Genomic DNA, 23,714 nt, shown 5'->3' with positions numbered 1-23,714 from the left:
AGATGGGAATCAGTGAAGCGTTACTTATGGTGATAATAGCGATTTGGTATGCTCTTGTCCTATTGTGAGGATTCATGAGCAAGATGGACATGTGTTGTCCATAATGGTATCATATGCATTATTGAGTCATGGTATTGAGTACATTTGCATTTGTTATTTGCATATGTATTGAATGATTATGTTGATATTGGTGAATGATAGTGCCTTGGTGATGTATGTGATTGAATTGTGTTGAATAATTGTTGATGTGTGTTTAGGATACCCTTGCATACTTTTCACCATTATACATTATGAGTATATTCTCACCCCTTTATTGTTTTTGTGATTCTGTGCTCCTTCTTGGGGTACAAACGATCAGGTAAATGAGTAGTTGCTTAGAGGTTGAAGGATGGCGTTGAGTGTAACACCCCAGGCTGCTTTCATGATTACCAATTGACCCCAAAAACCAACACAATTCTTTTCAACATGATTTTTCCTCACTCACACGCTTTCCAGAAAACTTCCCAAAAGGTCCCCCATCCAAATACTACTCCAAACGAAGCATGCTTAACTATGGAGTTATTATCTGTTAGGCTATCGAAAAGAAGATGCATATTATTGGTATAGGTAGTACCAACTAATCATTATAAGTCTTCCTTCAACCATGTAGTCCTATACCTACATAGCCTAATGATCCCTCTCATTTCGATGTGAATTCGGTTTTTCCCTATAAGCTTCTAGGAGTGTCTCAATATCATGCCTCGTGCACCGATAACCACTCCATCCTCTCTCATTATCATGACATAGTTTTATATAAATAATTTACTAACTAACTCTGAACATTCTGGAACACTTTTTTGTAAACCACATTACCAGTTACATTTGAATCTTCACCTTCATCGTCAATTATTAGTATCTTTAAGTCTATCCTTGAAGTAACTCTAGATAGTGCAACATATAGTTGTTCATGAGAGAAAATCGATTGGGCCAGATACACTCCAACATGTTTGAGTGACTGGGCTTGAATTTTATTGATAGTCATAGCGAATGAAACAATAAATGGAAATTGTTGATGTTGAAATTTGAAAGGAAGTATTTTATATGAAGGATTCAGTGATAACCTTGGAATAAAAATGTTCTCACCAATATTGCTACCAAATATTATTTTTCCTTCAAGCACATACCTTCCCATTTTTGTAATTATCAACTGGTGCCATTGCACAATCCTAAAGACGGGTCTATATTTCTCAATAGCATGACCAGGACTCCAACTTTCAATCTTAATTTGTGATTTTGAAGTCCAGAAGAAACAATAGTGTTTAGAAATTCAGGAGTGTCCACATCATCTAACATGTCAACATTTGATCTGGCATTGCATGGAGAGTCATAACTCAAATAAGTTTTTTCTTCTCCAAGTATTAGATCTAACATGTAGTCATTTATAGCATTCACAATTGCATTCTTAGAAGCCAATATAGCTCTATTCTCAAAAAATGATGAATCACTCATGTTATGCATTAAATATGGATATTTGCTTTAGTGGATCACCAAAGATAGTAATCAATAAATCTTGTGGTATATGGAATGTGATATCTTCATCATTAGCATATCTGATACTTCCATCACCAATTCCCAAAATCCACTATGAAAAAATCTTTCTCTCTTCAACGTCTGAATTTGTACCTCCAATTAGAAGTATCATGTTAGTGGTCAATTGATAACGCGAAAATGTATCGTATATTTGACTTAATATGCATTGCTTTTTACTTGATTTTCCATAGTATTACACCGTATTTTATGTTTATTTCAGGTATTTATCAAATAAGAGATGTCTAGGCAAGAAAAGGGGAAAATAGCAAAAAGGGAAGAAAATGGAGCAAAAATGAAGAAATGTGTGGCGCCACCACATTTGAAGAAGGTGGTGCCCACCATATGGAAGAGTGGCGCCCGCCACAAGGAATTAAGAAGGGTGGCGCCCATCACATTAGGAGAATGTGGCGCCCACCACACATTAAAGTGGCGCCCGCCACGTATATCAAATTAGGGTTATGGCAGTCGCCACCAACCCAGTCTTCCTTGTTTCTCTCCACAATTTTCTCCACATTTGGTTTTTACTTTTTTAACCAACCACTCCCCACTAGTATAATTCCAATGCTACTTTTAAGGAGAGTGGGGAGTATATATGAGAAAGTTAGTTTTTACGGACAGGGGTGCATTTTTTTCAGTCAGATTTTGTTGTTAGATTTTCTTAGGAAGTTTCCTACTTTGTAAAAGCAATAGATTCTCCACATCGGGGACTATTGCAATTATTGTTTAAGCATTTGAATTTTATTGTAATGGTGTACTCGATTGCCAAAGCTTGCCGACATTGTTTAATTTGAAGAATTAGTATTCATTCGAAGTTCTTGATTTATATTTCAGGTTTTACTTTAATTTCCATTTTAATTACTTATACCTTAATGTATGCTTAATTGTCTGAATATCATGTCTGATACCGGATCCATTTCCAGATAAACCCCTAGGTATCAATATGTAAAGACTGTCGAAACGACGAGATTCATAAATAATTGGTGTTGGCTTTTATAAAATATTATTTTTCGGTTTTAGTTTCTTGTTTTAATCAAAACTGTTTTTCGTACGAGAGTACAAAGCAAATAAAGGTTACGGTCAATAAGAACGAAAGTTTGAGATTTTAACCGGATAGCTGAAACTAGGCATTAATCCTAAACACAGCGAGAGCGCTTTAGGATTAATTAGACTTTATTCATATTCAAAAATTAATTTTAAATTCATAATGAGACCGTGAGAGCCAAGCATTCTGGTTTAAGAGTATGGTCAGAGTCAATAAAAACGAGAGTGTGAGACAAAGTCCTTTTTATAAATAATTTCTACTGAAGAATATTTTGATCTTTAAGATTACACCAACTATCTATCGAATCCCCAAAGTTTGATGTGTTACATACCGATATCTCTTTATTAAATATCTTTATTAATATTTTGTTTACGTTATAGTTAACGGTAACATTAGATAACGGTACGTTCGATTATTAGTCCTTTGGGTTCGATAATCTTTAAAACTACGTGATACGACTGTGCACTTGCAGTCATGATTCCCATAGACTTACTAAGTCGCGATCATCAATGTAAGCACTTCACAAAAACTCCAAAGTGGAGAAGAATTTATAGTAGAATGAACAATTTCTTGTCTTGTTCCTTTAGGTATAATAGGAAGAATCTGACGAGAATCACCACCCAACACAACTATCTTTCCGACAACTGGAATATTTTTACTCTCAATATATCCTTCAAAATACAATAAATAGCTTCAAAATAATGTTTGTGCATCATAGGTGCTTCATCACATATGATTAGCTTTGTATGACGTAGTAAATCAACTAAAGGATCTTTTAGAGTTATTTCACACGTCGAATATTCATCAACATTTAATGGGATTCTAAACCTCGAGTGTGCGGTTCTTCCACCAAGAATTAGCAATGCAGCTATCCCACTTAATGTCACTATTGGGACAATCTCACTTTTTCATTAAGTTTTTGTTGGAGAAACTTTCCATTTTTTTCAAAAGAGTTACTTGAATTCATTGCATTTCTTCAAATGATTTTTGTTTGTTTGTTAAAAGATGTAGGTGATGGAGAGGCAGTGGTAAGTGTCTGAAAAAAATATTGATTTATATAGAGGTGCATTAGGAATCATTTATTGCTAGCATTTATCTCAAATAAAGTCATGTCATCTACAAAAGTAATATATATATATATATATATATATATATATATATATATATATATATATATATATATATATATATATATATATATATATATATATATATATATATATATATATATATATATATATATATATATATATATATATATATATATATACCATGTAAATTATGACATTGTTGTCATCATTACTGTTAATAAATAAAATTATAATAGTTGTTTTTTTCTTTCTATTAAAATTAGTGAAAATAATAGTTTAAAGATTTAATAAATAAAAAACACATGAAAAAATATTTAATAAAACAAAGAGGCATGCAAAAAAGGTCATTATGGTGTGTCATCATTAAATGAGTTAAAGATAGAAAAATGGGTTTCTAGAGTTTGCTATCAGAGATCTTAGTAGTTTTATTATTATAAAGATTATTGGGATATCTTAAAAGAGGATATTACTGCGCTAACTAGGAGTTCCATTCCAAGGATGTGATCCCAAAAACAATTACTTCGACTTTTCTTACATTTATCCTGAAATCAGACCACCCACAAAATCTTGACGAGTATAAACCTATTTGTCTGATTGGTTGTTTATATAAAATAGTTGCGAAGCTACTTGCTATAAGACTTAAAGTTGTCTTAGACAAATCGATTTCAAAGTGTCAAACAAATTTCATCCCCAAGATACATATTTTTGATGGTGTTGTAGAGGTCAATGAGATTAATGACCTTGCCAAAATAAGAAAGGAACAATGTCTTTTACTCAAAGTAGAATTCAAAAAAGCGTATGATTGTGTATAATGGGGATTACTTGGAATATATGTTGGTACATATGGTATTTGGAATTAAATGGATTAAATGGAAGCGGACATTCATTTTTAATAGTTGGAGTCCAACCAAAGAATTTGAAGTTGGACTTGGTGTACGCCAAGATGATCCATTAGCATATTTTTTATTCCTAATTATGGCCGAAGGCATGGTTGGATTATCAAATAAAATTATCCAAAATAGTGATCTTGTTGAAAGGCTTGAACTTCCATATGCTTCAATTTTTCGATGACACAATTCTATCAAGTGAAGGCACAACGATTTTTTTTGGGAATTTCGAAACAATTCTTAGAAACTTTGAGTTAGTGTCGGGATTGGGCATTAAACTTTTTAAGCGTAATCTTTACGGGATAAACGTAGAAGAGAGGTTCATGCAAGTAAGCATCATCTTTCCTCTCTTGTTGTACCAGGTCATTTCTTTTCAAGTTCTTAGGAGTTCCAGTTAGTGAAAACCTAAGAAGATGCGATACTTGGAGGTCGGTGTTTGAAAACATGGAAAAGAGATTAACCTCATGAAGGAGTTGACAAATATCAGTGGGTGGGAAAGTAACATTCATTAATTCAGTCCTTAGGAGCATTCCATTATATTATCTTATGTTCTACAAAACACTGAGGAAATACTACACACTCTAAAAAGCACTCAACAAAAATTCTTATGAGTGGAATTTCGAATAATAGAAAAACTTAATGGGTCAGTTAGAAAAGAATTTACAAGAGGAAGGAATAACGTGGCCTTGGAGTTAAAGATTTGGAGAATTTCAATTTAGCTCTTTTGAACAAATGGAAATGGAGGTGTCTTAATGATAAAGAAAATCTCTTGTACGATTTGCTCTCGTTAAGGTATGATCCTCTTAACTCTAAAATTACAAAAAGAAGCGAAATAAGTATTGGTTGTAAAGACTCTATGTGGTGACGTGATATCATACATTCCGGTTGTAAGATATATGATAATTTGTCTTGGTTTGCTAATAATTTATCATGTAAAATTGGAAATGGTGAATCTGTAAAATTTTAGATTGATCATTGGAGAGGGACAAAACCTTGAAAAATGTCTTTCCTTTTATTTTTGCATTTAATCTAATGGTTTAATGTCTGATATAGGATGTTGGAATGGTTTAAATTGAAGTTGGTAGCTTTACAAGCATCATGAACTATCATATAAATTGATGCAACAATGGTAGAGAGTTGAAAGTGTTGTTGTCGAGTGTGAGTATTCAAATGTACAGTTTCTTATAATTCTGGTTTGCGATTTAGGCGTGACATCTATTTGTAATTGGTTGGAGTGTCACTCATTTGTAGGGATGACAATGGACAACATCTAAGCAGGGTACTACAATTCCCGTCCTCAAATCTACAATTTGAAAAAAAATCTCCATACTCGAGCTTAAATTCACGCGGGCACCAATGTATCCATATCCTGTTGATATTTAGGTACCCATATCCATTTACCCGTATTTCTAATTAAAAAAATGATCAAACAATTATAATTTATCATGTCATTTTAAGTTTTTAATAATATTTTTAAAAAATTGAGGATGTTATTGTTGAGTTAAGAAATAAACAAACATTTATATTAAATGCGTAAAAATATAATAATGTATTTAATAAATTTGATAGATTGTACATAATAATGAAAATAAAAATATATAAATATATATTGTACATGCATGAGGCGGACTGGATATTAAGTACACATACCCGCATTCATATCCGTTTATTTTATTGAGTAATTACTCGTGTCCATGTTTGTATCTATTTTGTGAGTTTTTACCCAATTTATTGTGGGTAATTTTTGTGGGTATCCTCTCGGAATGAGTTCTATTGTCACCCCTATTAATTTGTAAGTTTATGGAAATTGAACATTTCTTGGTATTTAATGAAATGTTTAAAGGTAAAGAGAGCATTTATTGGTATTTTATTTAAATAAAAAACCAAGAGTATAGCAACCATGTTGCATGCATTTTACTTGACAATTTCTGCATTTGAAGCTTGTATACGTTTCCTTTTCAATTTTAACTGTTTTTTTTTAATTTTAAAACTCCTTCAACTATTTTGGATACAAATGACATGCTTTAAAATCATGACGGGATGATCCTCCCTCAATTTTACCCTCTCTTGACTTCGAATAACGAGAAATTAATTTAAAACTTGTCATTAACTTTTTGAATTAAAAGAGAAATTAATTTAAAACTTGTCATTAACATTTTGAATTAAAATAGTAAATTTTACAAATTATAATCTTACAAAACAAAGTGTATAAGTTTGAATAAACAAGGTACTTCCAACTTGCAGCACAAACACTTATCAAAATAAGTAAGTGTTATAATAATAAATGTTATAAACTTGCTTGAACTATTTTTATAATATATATTGTTATAAATGACATGACTTTGGATGTCCATAAATGAGTGGATTTCATATTAATTTTTTATTCATTATATATATCCTATAAATATGACTCATATTATATTCAAAAGATACACCGAGAATGAGAATAATACAATACACTCTCTTCTATTCTTTTGTTTATTTTTATAACACATGATCAGCATGAAACTCTACCATATAAATGTTGATTAATTCTCTAAGAGGTTATACCAATAATTTAACAACAAAGCTCTAACCATCGAAAATAATATTAATTCTTCTTTTACTCATTTTTTTTATATTATTTGTTTTTTTTAATATTATACCTTATATTATTAAATAATCAAATATCCTTGAAAGATTACAAAATAATGAATATGTTATATAGTTCAAGAAGATCTTAAGAAAGCAAAATAATAGTTTATTATTTAGTTCCTAAACAATTTATAAAACATCCCCGAAGAATTACACGAAAATAATTCATCTTTATTATTGTTTGAAGATCTATGATCTAGTTCTCAAAAAAAAAAAGTATATATATTATAAAGGATCCCAAAGGATTACTCAAATAAACAATTTATTTTTATACATCGATCAAAAAATGATTATTCCTTAAGGATTGATAAAAAACGCCTGTGTAGTCTCTATTGATCAGAAAAGTATCAATAACTTTTTTCATGAATCCTAAAAGAATTACATCAATCATGTTAAACAATCCCAAAATGACTGCATCATATGGATTAAATCAATAATGCAAAAGTATTCTAGAAAGATTAATTTTTTATATACATAATGATTTGTGACATAAACTTTGGAGAATTCAAATTTATATTTTAATAAAGGATTTATGATCGAGTTTATGAAAAACTAGGGGTGTTCAAAACCAAACCAACCCAATAGAAAACCGCAAACCAAACCAAACCAAACCAAAACCGCAAAAAACCGCATTTGGTTCGGATGTGTTTGGGTCATTTTCTAACAAAACCGCATGGTTTGGTTTGGTTTGCGGTTTGTGTTTTTCAAACCGAACTAAACCAAACCAAACCGCATTATGTTACAACCCAAACTTCAATTATCTCACATTCAACCCAAAACTCAAACTTAGTATGCCTTAACCTTACAATTAAAAACGATTTTCTCTTACTCACACTTAGGGTTTCAATTTCAACCTTCTTAAATCTCTCTTAGTAGTATCGCATATTTTTCTCATCTTCTTTATCATGTACATTTCGCCTTTTCTACTCTAATATTTCCTCTATTATGTTCTTTCTTTTTTATCTTTTATGTTACTATTTTCTCTTCCAATTATGTTTTTGTCGCACATTTCTTCTCAATCCCGCATCTCTTATGTTCTTTTTTTCATCTTCTTCAATCTCTCATCTCATATGTTTTTTATGTTTTATTATAATATATTTGATATTATTTTATTCTACTATTATATATATATATTTTATTTCATTTTGTCTAATCTAATTTTTTGTATATTGAATGCGAAGTTTTTGTCTAAATATGATAAGTTTTTATTTAGTAATGTATGAATGACTAAACACAAAGTTATATTGTTCTTTATATGTGTATGTATGGCTCAATAAAAATATTGTAAAAAACCGAACCAACCGAACCAATCCAAACCGCATTGGTTTGGTTTGGTTTGGTTTGGTTTTATTTCTAAAAGCCAACCGAACCAAACTGAACCGCATGTTTTTTCTCTTGCGGTTCGGATGATTTTTATCGTCAAAACCGCCCAAACCGCACCGCGAACACCCCTATGAAAAACCACTCATATTATACACAAGTTCTAAAAAACTACATATTTATAACATACATTAGTTTATATGAATACTTTTAAAATGTCCCAGAAGAATCACACAAAGTCTTTTTCTATGTATGTAAAAATTTATAACATACTCATGAAGCATCCCTGAAGGACGACACAAATAATCCTAAATCATTATGGAATAATCCCTTGAATATATATATATATATATATATATATATATATATATATATATATATATATATATATATATATATATATATATATATATATATATATATATATATATATATATATATATATATAGTTTCCAAAGAATTAAAATAAAATTTTACATGTTTTGCATATCAATGTTTATGAGCCAATCATTTTTATAGTTTTTGGATAACTAATATTCATTGATAAATATTTGTGATTAAAAACTTATACGTTTTGTTTAAAAGAGAGGTGAAAAAAGAAAAAAAAAATAATTACATGATAGTTTTATTTTATTTGATAGAATTTAAAAGTTGATAGTGATTTCATTTTTCTAATATGATAATTTATTCCATTTGATAATTTTATTCTTGATTTTTGTTCTCTATATTCTAAGTTTTTATGACATATATAAGTAGAAAAAAATATTTTTGTAAATTTATTAGGAATGATAAAATTAATGTGATTAATTTAATATTTATTTCATAACTGAATGTTATTAACTTGAAATTTATTTATTAAGATTGACAAACAAATGTTTGGTTAATTTTGTTCTCATTGTGTTTTATAAGAAAATAAATCATTCAAATGTGAAGTGAATGAATAAAAACTATAAGAAAATTTTGTTCTCATTTACAACATCGTTTCTTATTTTTTCCTCCTTCATCTTCTTATCTTTTAATCATATCCAAGATTGTAACATGTGATTATAGATGTTATAAGTCCTATTTTCTATAAATTAATTATATATATTAAAGTTGTGAATTTTTCCTTATAATAGATATTTATTTATTTTTGATAATTTTATATTTTAAAGATAAATCTTAGTGGTGATTTGAGTTAATGGATTATTACTTTTTAAATATTACATTTTATATTATACATATATATTATTTTATTTTATTTCTAATTAACACATATTTACTTTATTTAATTTCAATTTAATTTATAGTTATATTTCATATATTGTTTTAGAATATCTATTTTTATTTGAATTATAATAAAATTATAATTATATTTGTTCATCATTGATTCAAACGGATTAGAATAATTAAAATACATGTATTATATAAATCATGAGTTTATGTATCAAATTTTAATTTGTTGTTGGCAAAATGGATTGGGTTATCTCGTGGGATATAATATGATTCGAAAACTAGTATTGAAGAACCAATTTTTTTCAATCAAATAAATTTTGTGTGTTCCAAAAGGAAATTACAAATTTGAGAAATTGAATATTTTTCATGATATCAATTGTTGCATAGACTAAAATAGACCATGCATATGTTTGTTGTCTCACAACCAGAAGTTTGTTAAATTGTTTTCTCAACTAAAAAATTATGATATATATCATGACGTGAAAACTAGTATTGAAGAACCAGAAGTTTCTCCAATCCAATAAATTTTGTGTGTTTCTACAGGAAATTAAAAATTTGAGAAATTGAATTTTTCATGACATTAATTGTTCCATAGACTAAAATATCATGCAAATGTTTATTGTTTACTCACAACCAGAAATTTGTGAAGTTGTTTTCTCAAATTAAGATCTAAATTTATAAAATTTTCAAAACTTTCTTGATAAATATCACATATATTATTAAACTGATATTGAACATCTTATAGCATATGCTCATAAAAAATGGACTTGAAGATCCATTCTTTAGACATCTAAAGTTAATTGTATGATTGATACTTGTGAGATCATAAATTCTAATTTAGATATTTGAACCACACAAGATATGAATATTAAGATATTTATTCGCATTAAGTCAATACACTAGTATGTGTTAATTCTCCCCTTAACTTACAAATTATTTTAGGTTAAACCTAATACGTCCCATCTAAGTAAACTTTTGGTTGTATTGTAATTATACAATTGCTCTAATATATTACACTAAGATGAGTTTTGAAAGAATGTTGATAAAATTAATTTTATATGAATCCCGTACTTGATGATATATCTTGATTCAATAATTGGATACTTGTTTGAAGCCCAGTAGGTTGATTATCAATTGATAAATTAATTTTCTCAGGGAGAGAATAAACATCTGAAAGTGTGAATCATAAGTTCAAATAAATAATTTAAAATAAAATATTAATATATTATTTTGACCCTCAAAGTTCAAAATAATTCATTTGCAAAGTTTATGAAAAAAGTTATCAGTTGCTAATACTCCACTCAAAGTGGATTCTCCTAATGGACAACCTAATATTGTAGATGAGTTATAACCGCGCCTGAATCGTGGTAGGAAAGTCGACTCCAATGTTAAAAGTTATCTACTAAGAAAAGAAACTAAAGTAAAGATGACCCAAGTGAGGATACGAAAACTCTAAGAGCACTTTGACACGACTTATTTTTGAGTTCCAGAAGAACTAATCAGGTACTTGAAACTTATGAAAATTAAAAGATCTTGATAAATTATGTCATGAATGGAATATGATGGAACTAACATAAAATCAATGTTGACAATATCTTTGTATACAATATAAAGATGATAAATGATAACGAATATCATGAGTCAAAGTCCATCAAAGATTATAGACAAAGTAAAAATTAGTCAAAATGAACATATTTAATTGAAGAAGAATTAAACTCACTTTGCAATTGACTCGATTTTGGACCTGTAGTCGGAACACCTCAAAGTGTGAAACCAATTGGATATAAATGAGTTTTTGTGAAAAAGAAAAATAAGAATGGTACAATGTTTGATTTGTTGCTCAATGATTTTCATAAAGACCTAAGATTGATTTTTGTGAAACATATCCACCTGTAGTGAATTCAATTAATTTTTCGATATTTAATTAGCCTTGTAGTACATGGTGGGCTTAATTTGAACATGATGGATGTCGTGACATCTTATTTATATGCCTCACTTGATAATGACATTTACTAAAACTCTATTTAATATATTAGAGATACATAATTTTGGATCTCGATAAAGCTGCTCCACAAATTGAACAAGTCTCTCTATGGATTAAAACAATATGGGCACATGTGGTATAATTGTCTCAATGAATATCTGTTAAGGGAGAGATATACAAATAAGTCCATATGTCCTTGTATTTTTATGAAAAGATCTAGAAAATATTTTTATATAATAGTTGTCTATGTGGATGACATAAAAATTATTGGAACTCCTGGAGAGATTCCAAAAGCTATAAATCTCTTAAAGAAACAATTTGACATAAAGGACATAGAAAAGACAAAGTTATGTCTAGATTTACAAATTGAGTATTTTGACAGTGAAATATTTCTACATTAAGAACGTTATATATAAAAGGTGTTAAAACTTTCAAATATGAAAAAATCATGTACGTCATTTGCCCTGGTGATGTTAGATCATTGGATGTGTAGAAGATTCTTTTAGACCTCAAAAAGAGGATGAAAAATTAATTGGTCCTGAAGTACTGTATCTCAGTGTAGTTCAAGCATTGTTCTATCTTTCTCATTATACAGACCATGATATATCAATTTCTAATACTCTATTAGCATGATATAGTTCTTCACCTACATGAAGACATTGGAATGAAGTCAAACATATAGTTCGTTATCTTATGGATAAATAGACATGAGTTTGTTTTATTTCAAAGTGTCCAAATTAGAATTAATAGGTTATGCAAAAGTATGTTACTTATTAGATCCTCATAATGATAGATCACAAATAAGTCATTTGTTTACTTATGGTGGTACAACTACTTCATGAAGACCTGTGAAACAAACCATAATAACAACTTCATCTAAACATGAAGAAAGTTTTAGCATTACATGAGATAAGTCGAGAATGCATTTGGTTGAGATTCCTAATTTAACACACACAAAAGACTTGTGGTTTGACTTTTGTAAAAATATATACGAAAACTATATATGAAGATAATACTGCATGCATCACTCAATATTAAAAGAGATTGAACAAAACATATTTTTCCAAAGTTCCTTTTTGTTGGAAATCCACCATAACCTATGGAGAATTTCTATCAATCTTGATGGACAAGATTGTCATCACCCACACAATGACAATAAAAATAAAAGAACAATTGAAAAAGAAAAGAAAGAACAATGGAGAAGAAAAAGACAATTTTCTACATAGTTTCACTCTGCCCACAACCTGTGGAAAACTTCTTTATTCACTTTGCAACTGCAAAATTCTGTGAATATAATATTATGAGTTATTTCTTCTCTTCATACAAGAATAAAGGTTACTCCCTATATTTATAGATTTAGGTTAGCTTAAGCCAAAACCAAAACTATAAAAGCCCAAAATAGTTAACACTACTAAAAATAGGCCTAAGTCAAAATCTTGTGTGAAGCAACATGCTTCGACCCTTCGACACACTAATACAACTTGACACATCCTTGTCCCATCGAGCAACATGCTTCGACAGAAGGAATTAGAATTCAACACACCACCTAATTCATTGTTCCTAAGTTATCTACATTCATCATAGCTCTTAGTCTTATAAATACTTCGACCTGCACTCCCTTCGTCATGATGTCTGCAATCTAATTCTTAGTTCTTTAGTGTTCCAAATTCATCTTCCCATCTACTACCTGTTCTCAAAGATAATGGAACCTCATTTCGATGTGCTTGCTTCGACCATGTGCTATTAGATTCTTCGCTAGATTGATAGCTGGCATGTTGTAGATCTTCACGATAATTGCTCAGTGACTCTTTAATGTTATCTCTTCGAGCAGATTCACCATCCACATTGTTTGACATGCACAAAGGGAAGCGATTATGTATTCTGCTTCGCACGATGATAATGGCACTAGTGACTCCTTTCTCGAACTCCAAGCAACTAGTGCACCACCTAACATAAACACATAACCAGCTGTGGATTTTGGATCCTTAGCATCACTACACCAACTTGAGTAAGTGTATCCCACTAGTTTGATTCTTATCCTTCATCACTTGCAGGGAACAAAATTCCATAGTCGAGAGTTCCTTTCAGATACCTTAGCATCCTCTTCGTCGTTGCTAGATGTGATACCTTTGGCTTCTGCATGAATCTGCTCGCCATACCTACATTGTATGCTAATTCAGACCTTGTATGATAAAGGTATTGAAGTGAACCAATAAGTCTTTTATATTGGGTTGGGTCGACATCATCTTCATCCGAATCTTTCAACAATTGTAATTTGGGCTCAGCTAGAATCGAAGTTAGGTTGCAATCTTGCATCTCAAATCTCTTGAGTATTTCGCCGGCATACCTTCTTTGATGCATCATCAAACCTCTACCACTCTCTAGAACTCGATGCCAAGAAAATATGAAATGTCACCCAGATTTGGAATTTCAAATTCCTTGTTGAGATGACCTTTGAAGTCTTCGATCTCCTTTTTGAAGCTACCTGTTATCAACAAGTCATCGATATAGAGACATAGTATAAGCAATTCACTCTTGTTTCTACTTACATATACTCCATGTTCAGTTGTGCACTTCACAAATTCCTTCTCCCTTAGAAAGCCATTTATCTTCTTGTTCCAAGCTCTTGAAGCTTGTTTAAGTCCATATAAGGCTTTATGCAACATGTACACATTTCTTTCTTCACCTTATTTCACAAACTCAGCTGGTTGTGCAACATAAACTTCTTCTTCTAAGGGGCCATTCAGGAATGCATATTTTACATACATATGACACATGTTCTAGTTATTCATGTTTGCTAGACCAACAACCAACTTGATTATTTCGATCCTTGCAACAGGTACAAAAACTTCGTCGAAGTCGATTCCTCCTTTATGAAGAAGTCCTTTCGCCACAAGTCTCACCTTGTGTCGAGTCACTTCTCCTTTGGCATTCAACTTCACCTTGTATACCCACTTCACATTGACTGCCTTCTTGTCTTGGGGCAATTCGATAAGTGACCAAGTGTTGTTGACTTCGATTAACTTCAGTTCTTTGTTCATTACTCTCACCCACTTCAAATTTTTCAATGCTTCAGCTGCATTTACTGGTTCGACATCTGCGTAGAAAGCATAGTGTATCAGCTCATCTTCTTTATTGACCATATCATTTGATGTAACCATATATTCTTGCTACCTTGCAGGCATGTGTCTTGTTCTTTGAGGTCTGTTAGGGCATGCTTCTCCTCTGACTTCTTGTCAAACTTCTCTTTCGACTTCACTAGCTGGTTCATTGCAAAATATTCTCATTGAATCCTTCTTAACATTCTCAGTCAAACCACATTCGTTAAGCTCATCTATGATCATTTCCCTGCTGATCACCACTTACTTGTTCACTGGGTCGAATAACTTGTATCATTCAGTCGAATGATATCCTATCAGGATCATCTGACTCGACTTGTCATCAAGTTTTCTTCTCAACTGATCTGGCACATGTCTATGTGCGATAGATCCAAACACCTTCAAATGACTCAAGCTAGGCTTGACACCAGACCAACATTCTTCTAGCATGACTCCTTCTAGCTTCTTCGTCGAACATCTGTTCAGGATATATGTTGCAGTCGGCACAACTTCTCCCCATAATTATTTGGGTAAATGCTTTCCTTTCAACATACTTCTCACCATATTCATGATGGTTATATTCTTCCTTTCTGCGACTCCATTCTGCTGTGGAGTGTAGGGTGGAACCACCACATGCACAATCCCTTCTTTCACACATAATGCGTCGAAGTCTTTCGACACATATTCTCCACCACCATCAGTCCTTAAAATCTTGAGCTTTTGACCACTTTTTCTTTCAACCATAGATCTAGACTTGGCAAATACCTCAATCACTTCACTTTTCTTCTTGATCAGGTAAGTCCACAGTTTTCGATTGAAATCATCTATGAATGTAACAAAGTATATGTTACCTCCAATCAAATCCACCTGGATAGGACCACATACATCAGAGTATATGACTTCAAGAATTTCCTTCGACCTGCTTCCTGCATCCTTATTGTAGCCTCCTCTGCCTTTATTTCCATTCCAGCTTCCTTTGTCTTTCCTTTCTTTTGCTGATTGCGCCTGCAAAGCCATTTCACTCTTCTACTTTCCTGCAGCTCTTTTAGCCATTTTTTGTTTATGAGATTCAAGTGTCCCTTAAAGATCTTCCTTTGTCAGTTTTGACAAATCTTTCGACTCTTCCATGGCTATTACCACGTGGTCGAACTTTGGAGCCAACGAGCTCAAGATCTTTCCAACAACAAATCTTGACGTCAACACTTCTTCATATACCTTGATTTGATTCACCAGTTTTGTAACCTTAGCGAAGAAGTCAATTATGCTTTCATTGTCTTCCATCTGAAGCAATTCATACGTCCTTTTCTGAGTTTGTAACCTCACCTCTTTCACCTTCTCCGCGCCTCCAAACGACTTCTCCAGAATTTCCCATGCTTATTTCATTGACTCTACATCACTAACCTTTTCAAAGTTATCTAAATCAACACATTGATGGGTTATAAAGAGAGCTTTATAATCTTTCTTTTTCAATTCTTTATGTGCAACCCTTTCTTGATCCTTCGCATTTTCTACAAGCGTTATTACTCATTCCTTCACAAGATCCTAAAGATCTTAATAACAGAACATAAACTTTATCTATTTGCACCAATTCTCATAATTATTGTTCTTGAGGATCAGAAGATTCACGGGAAACCTGTTTGGATGATTCATTGCCATCGTGATTTTCTTCCCACGAATCGCTCAAACTGGAGCTCTTGATACCAGATGTTGGAAATCCACCACAATCTATGGAAAATTTCTATTAATCTTGATGAACACGATTGTTATCAACCATACAATGACAATGAAAAGAAAAGAACGATTGAGAAAGAAAGAAAAGAATGTTAGAGAAGAAGAAGAATATTTTATACAGAGTCTCTCTCTGCCCACAACCTGTGGAAAACTTCTTTATTCACTTTGCAACTGCAAAATCCTGTGAATACAATGTTATGAGTTATTTCTTCTCTTCATACAATAATAAGGGTTACTCCCTCTATTTATAGATTTATGTTAGCTTAAGCCAAAGTCGAAGATTATAAAAGGCCAAAATAGTTAACACTACTAAAAATATACCTAAGTCGAAATCATGTGTGAAGCAACATGCTTCGACACTTCGACACACTGATACAACTCGACACATCCTTGTCCTGTCGAGCAACCTGCTTCGACACAAGGAATTACAATTCAACAATTTTCACTCCTAATCTTTAGAAAAATGGCGATATAAGCATCCAACATCTTTGTTCATGTGATAAGCTTCTAAACTTTTTCTCAAAGTCACTCCCAAATAGAACTTTTAGCCAACTAGTATGGAAGATTGGTCTTCATCATCGAAGAAATGATCATTCAGTAGACGGGAAGAAATGAATTTATCGTCAAAAGATATTGTACTCTTTTTCATTCACTAAATCTTTTTCAACTGAATTTTTTCTAATAAGGTTTTAACGAGACATATCCTAAACACACATCCCAACTAATTTCCTTCTTTATTTGTAACAACCTGTATTGATTAATATCGAGGGAGTTCCCTCACCAAGAATGTTGTACTCGTTTTCCTTCACTAGAATTTTTTCCACTGAGTTTGTACTAGTAAGATTTTAATGAGACATATTCTTGATGGACATCAAATGGGGAGTGTTATAAATGGCATGATTGTGGATGTCCATAAATGAGTGAATTCCATATTGATTTTTTGTTCATTACATATGTCATATAAATAAGACTCCTATTGTATTCAAAAGATACACTTATAATGGGAATAATACAATACACTATCTTTTTCTCTTTTCTCTCTTCTATTCTTATATATATATATATATATATATATATATATATATATATATATATATATATATATATATATATAATGAAAATATTATTTTTATATGAGAATGATAAGAATAAATATTAGTCTTTAGATTAAAAATAAAAGATTGAGATTGAAAAACTCACTTAAAGAACATGTGTCTCTTTCGTCATTTATTATTCATATGAAAAAGACACACATGTTCTTTAACTAAACTTTTTAATCTCATCTCAGTCATTTATTTTTAATTTAATGACTAATAATTGTTCTTATCATTCTCATATATTAATAGTTTTCTCATTATATATATATATATATATATATATATATATATATATATATATATATATATATATATATATATATTTTAAAAATAAATTTCTAGAAAAAATGTGATAAGTTGTTTTGATAGGATCATTTAATCAGTATCATAGAAATTGATATCAATAAATAAATTTAAATAATTCAATTTAAACGGTTGATAATTTTATTAAAATTTATAAAGAATAACAAATTATTTTAGATATTTATTTTGCCAACATATTTTATGCTTATATAAATACTTAATAATTAATATCATCATATACTCAAAATGTTAGTGAAAATTATATCTAAAATTTAAATCTCTTTTAATAGAATTTTGTTTTCGAATGATTAATCTACTTAATTGCGTGTAAAGAGTATCTAATTTATAAAATATAAAAAATTATAACCAAAACTTAATTTGCCTTTTCCAGTTGGACGCATATAGAAATCGAGAAGGCTTTGTTTTTTCTACATCAACGCATGATTTTTGGCCATAAAAATCATCGATAAAAACTATAGGAATATGAGAAAAAGGAATATTCTCCTAAGGTAAACATCCAACGAAGAATAATAATTAGGAACCTTATAGTTTACTATTAGGTTTGAATATTAATCTCCTCTTTCTAACGTCCCAAAACTAGTTAACTATTTATAAAAGACATTATTTGAATATTGTTTCTAGTCAATGTATAATTAACCTTGTGTTTAAATATTGGTGTATTTTTTCTAGTCTAACACACGAGTGTTCCATAATAGAGTTAAAAAATGTTCAAAGCCGGCATGGTTGACTAAAGACCACACGGACAAAGACACCGACCCTATTGCATAACAAAACACCAACCCTAGACTTTATCCAAGTCAAATATTGTCTCTTTTTCTATCATCTCATCATATATAAAACTCCACTTTCCTTTTTCATTCTCAAACCATTAACAACCAACACACTCAACCTTCTCAATATAGGTAGATCTTTCTCTTCATTTATTTTCAACAATGGGAAATTCTGTAGTAACTCCATGCTTTCATCCACAAAACAAAAAATTATCGTCATCGTCGTCTTCAGCTAAGCTTATATTTTGGCAAGGCGCCACGAGATTCTTAAACGGAAACCACACCGCCGGGGAGATTTTCTTCGAGTTTCCAGAGACGATGATTTGCCATGTGGACTCGTTTTTTATCGGTCACCCGATCCCTAGTTTAGACTCGGAAGACGAACTCGTCCCCGGCGAGGCATACTTTGTTGTCCCTATCGATCTCTTTTCATGCAAAACACTCTCAGTTTCTTCACTGTTATCATTGAGATCACATAATAATAGTAATAACAACAAGTCAACGATCAAATTCGGAGAGTGTCCGTTTGAGTATTTGAAGGATTGTGATGGAAAGGTTTTGATAAAAGTTATGCCGGAGTTTATGATGAGGCTTGTTGATGGAGATAGATCAGTGAATGATGGTTGCGTTAGTATTAAAAGCAGTTTCCTTTGTAGTACTCCTGAGTTGAAAAAACATTATGAAATGCTTGTGAAATCTAAGGATCAGGTTTGGTCTCCTAAGCTTGAGACTATTTTGGAAAACAAGGTTAGGCTTAGAAAAGATAGAAAAAAGACCCAAACTGTGTCTGATAGATAGAGTTTATATATATATATATATATATATATATATATATATATATATATATATATATATATATATATATATATATATTTATGTATGTATGTATGTATGCATGCATGCATGCATGTATAAAGTTGTAGAGTTAAATGAAATTTATGTACTGATTGATCTTATATGTACATCAGTCAATTTTGGACACAGTTTTGATTAGTGAACTTTGTAAATTTTTCTGATCTGTTCATAATTATGTGGAAATTATATGGTGAAAATTGTTAGAAGAGAAGTCAAACATGGTTGGCAGAATTGAAACTGAAAAGAAACATGAATTTTATTGATGAACTTATCCATTTCTGAATCAAATAATACTATAGCATATTGATTCATTGCTTCACTGATTAATTGTGTATGTGATAATTCAAAGATTAATTACTTCATATTGCCCATTTTTAAGAAGCAATAATTCAAAGGTTAATTCTTTTATAAATAGTTGGTCAAAAAAAGTAGCTAATAACAAACAAAACATGTTCATTAAAGAAATCATATATAATAAAAAATTACTCTACATCAAAACGATTAAGAAAATTTTCGATGCATGAGTCAGAAATCAAACTATTAATTATTTGGTTAAGGGTCTCAAATTACTTAGTATTTAATTCAATACTACAAGACTATATACAATAAATCCCTCCTATGGAGCAGACAATGGAGTGGTGGATAGTATGGATCTTTGCGTGTTTATAGGTATCACCATCACATGTGGTTTTGATGATGAAAACTGATAAAAAGCACCTATGAAGATAATAATTCTATAAATCAAACGATTTTTTTGATGTTGAGACTTTGTGATAGTAGGAGTTGATTTCATCGGATCAAAAGGATATTGTAGGTCTTATCACTCAAACAATTCAATAATCCAAAAGAAGTTCAATTAAAATTGATAAATCAAGAAGAGAATTTTGAAATATGAAAGAGATAAAGTATAAAAGTTTGTTTGATCTCGTGTTTAGAGTCTTAGAATAATCAATTAAATTATAAAGGATCAGGAATAAGTCTCGAATGACAATCACACACACAAAAGTTTTTAAAAATCCTCTCCTGTCCTACAAAACTTCTTAAAAATCTATCCATGCTTATATATGAAATTGATTAAGTATTTCTAATCCATAAAGAATTTTATATACTGCCAAATCGATTAAGGATTTGGTTGAATCAATTAGAACAAGATAAATAACCTTAATCAATTAGAAAAGTCATTAATCTGATTAATACATATATTTGTCTTAGGGTTTTTATTAAGATTGTCGTATTTTGAAAGGTTTTAATTGATTACCATTTAGATTTATGGATTAGTTTTGATTAGTGAATTCCATTTCTTTTTCTGATCTCTTCATAGTTATGTGGTGAAAATTGTTTTTTTTTTTGGTAAGTAGTTGAGTGCTTAGAGTTCACATTATTGAATGTCAACAAGTAAAATGATGCGTGTTCGAATTCACACTCTTGTACTTGATGTCATATCAAGTTATCAACTAAGTTGCATTAACAAGATTGTGGTGAAAATTGTTAGAAGAGAAGTCAAATATATTTTTGCAGAATTGAAACTGAAAAGAAACTTGAATTCAATTGATGAACTTATCCATTTCTTATTTCCACCATTTCTGAATCAAGATAACAGTATAGCATATTTATTCATTGCTTCGGTGATTAATTGTGATAATCCAATGAATTATTACTTCATATCGCCCATTTTTAAGGAACAATAATTCAAGGATTAATTGCTTCATAAAAAAATTATATGCGAGTAGATTGTTTTTACAATATATATGTTTGGTAAAAAAAAAGTAGCTAATAACAAACAAAACATGTTCATTAAAGAAATCATATATGATAAAAGATTATTCTACATCAAAATGATTATGAAAATTTTCCATGCATAAGAGTCAGAAATCAAACTATTAATTATTTGGTGTAAGGTCTCAAATTCCTTACTATTTACTTCAATCTTACAACAAGACTATATACAATAAAAATTCTCCTATGGAACCAGCAAAACTAAATGGAGTGGTGGATATTGTGCTCAAAGTTCTTTATGTTCAAATCTAGTGTTCATACAAGTAGGCAATTAGAGGGAGGGGTGAAATTTTTTAAAGATGATTGTTTTAAGTGTTCGTGTAGGGTGTAGTTTAAGTCTGTTTAAGATTATCAGCTTCAATATTAGAGGTTTGTGGGAGAGCATTTAAGAAGAAATAAGTTTGGAGGTTGATTTTGGAGAGGAAGTCAAATAGTATGTGTCTCTAAGAGACAAAACTAGAGAGAGAAAGTCAAATAGTATATGTCTCTAAGAGACAAAATCAGAGAAAGTGGTTCATGATCTTTGTGATTCAAAGGTGATTGATTCATTCATAAATCAAGTTTGATTTTCGAGTAAATTCATTCAAAAATCAAGTTTGGTTCACGTTCAATCATAACCATTTCATTAATTAATTATACACTCATTTATTAGAATACAATGTTCATTACAAAAAAGAGAAATAAAAAAATTACATTTTTACAAAGTTGACTTTTGGTTAACTGTTGGCTTTTTGGTCAACTAGTTGACCAAAGTCAACCATTGCATTTTTTCAACCTAAACCTAATACTATTTACATTTTCGTCCTTGCATTGATTGCATGAGCTTACATTCTCATGTTGCTTCACAAACAAGAAATTCCATATTTTTACAAGTTGGCCACACCATGCCATGACTTGGTCATCTTTGCTTTGCCTTGCCACCAACTTTGCCTTACAAGCCTTGCATGTATACCATTCATAACATGCCTATCAAAACATACATCAACACATCAGTTACAATAGTATAAGGAAAGTTCTTAGCAACCATGAGCACACCATACATCAGCCTAGCAATCCAATACACTAGTTAACAGTCATGTACTGCAACAATAGCATATCAGTTCATTCAAGTTGCATCCAGTCATGGAAATGCAATATATCCAAGAAGGCTGCAACCAATGCCTAACCAATACATCAAAACAGTCGTGGCATATCAAGCACAACAACCTACAGTAAAACATTATGCCAACAACCTGCACCAAATCAATACAACTTCCTGCAAACCATTTCAGCAAAAACAGACCCGCAACAGTCATAACAATCAAGAAGTGCACATCAAACATCATATATAATAGGCTGCAATACTCACAATGTGATTTAGAACCACCATGCAATACACATAACCATCCTGCAACATGCCAGACATAGCAATGCACTTGCAATCAACATCATGTAATTATCAAACAACAATCATGCAACCCAAAACTCACAAAACACATTACACAAACCATTCAAGTTAACCTAGCCAGTTCACCCTAACACTTCACCAAACAACATAACTGATCACTAACTAACCTATCCACATTTCAGTTAACCATTCACATCTATCATTTCATAATATAACAAGCGAGCCAACTAACAAAAACTGCACATTACCAAGTCAATTACATTACCTCATAACAGAAATCATAACTAACTCATTTAGCCTCAAACTTCACAAAATTAAGTTACACATTTCTCAACAGAATTTGCTAATCCTCATACTCTAACAACCTATATTAACTACAATCGACCAGTCACCAGGACCTCGCTGAACATTCATCAAAATTCATCAACCACTTCATCACCTTTCAACCATTTCACCACCTTCAATCAACCTTCATCACAGACCCTCAATCATTCATCATAACCTCTCAAACTCAACCACTCTCGATTAGTGATCGCAAACACTGAATCATTCATCACCTCTGGAACCATCTTTAACCTCTAAGCTCCACAAAACTCTCTCAATCCTTCATTCTATGAAAACTCAGAACCTCCATCACAACTCCATCTTTATCAATCTTTGAAGCTCAACCTCTCAAGCTTCCCTCGGATTCGATCTCAATCACTCTCGAAGTTCAACTCAGGGCATACTCAATTGCACACGTTTAGTAACAACCAAAAATAGAAAATAAGAAGAGGTAGAAATAATAAGAAATCAAAGGCAAATGGATAATGATCTGCACCTGAGGAATTCACAGCTTGGACCGAGGTTTTTTGTACTATTCTTCACCAACTTCAATTGCCATAATTATTGGGGAAAATCACGTTTCCGTTGGTAGGATCTCCATCCCTCTTGT

The 23,714-nt window shown here is 30.9% G+C and overlaps 1 protein-coding gene and 1 pseudogene across 1 annotated transcript; one reads left to right on the top strand and one right to left on the bottom strand.

Moving 5' to 3' along the window:
* Positions 1–808: 808 nt before the first annotated feature.
* On the bottom strand, positions 809–14,903 carry LOC127081252 (uncharacterized; annotated as a pseudogene).
* Positions 14,904–18,822: 3,919 nt separating this feature from the next.
* On the top strand, positions 18,823–19,932 carry LOC127085336 (uncharacterized). The gene has a single exon (XM_051025860.1). It carries the CDS (start codon positions 18,925–18,927, stop codon positions 19,558–19,560), a length of 636 nt encoding a protein of 211 aa, XP_050881817.1. The 5' UTR covers positions 18,823–18,924; the 3' UTR covers positions 19,561–19,932.
* Positions 19,933–23,714: the final 3,782 nt, after the last annotated feature.

The sequence above is a fragment of the Lathyrus oleraceus genome, chromosome 5 (assembly GCF_024323335.1).
Source record: "Lathyrus oleraceus cultivar Zhongwan6 chromosome 5, CAAS_Psat_ZW6_1.0, whole genome shotgun sequence".
In the NCBI taxonomy this organism is placed as follows: domain Eukaryota; kingdom Viridiplantae; phylum Streptophyta; class Magnoliopsida; order Fabales; family Fabaceae; genus Lathyrus; species Lathyrus oleraceus.
Note: the sequence above shows the minus strand (reverse complement) of the source record. Positions and strands in the feature narration are given on the sequence as shown.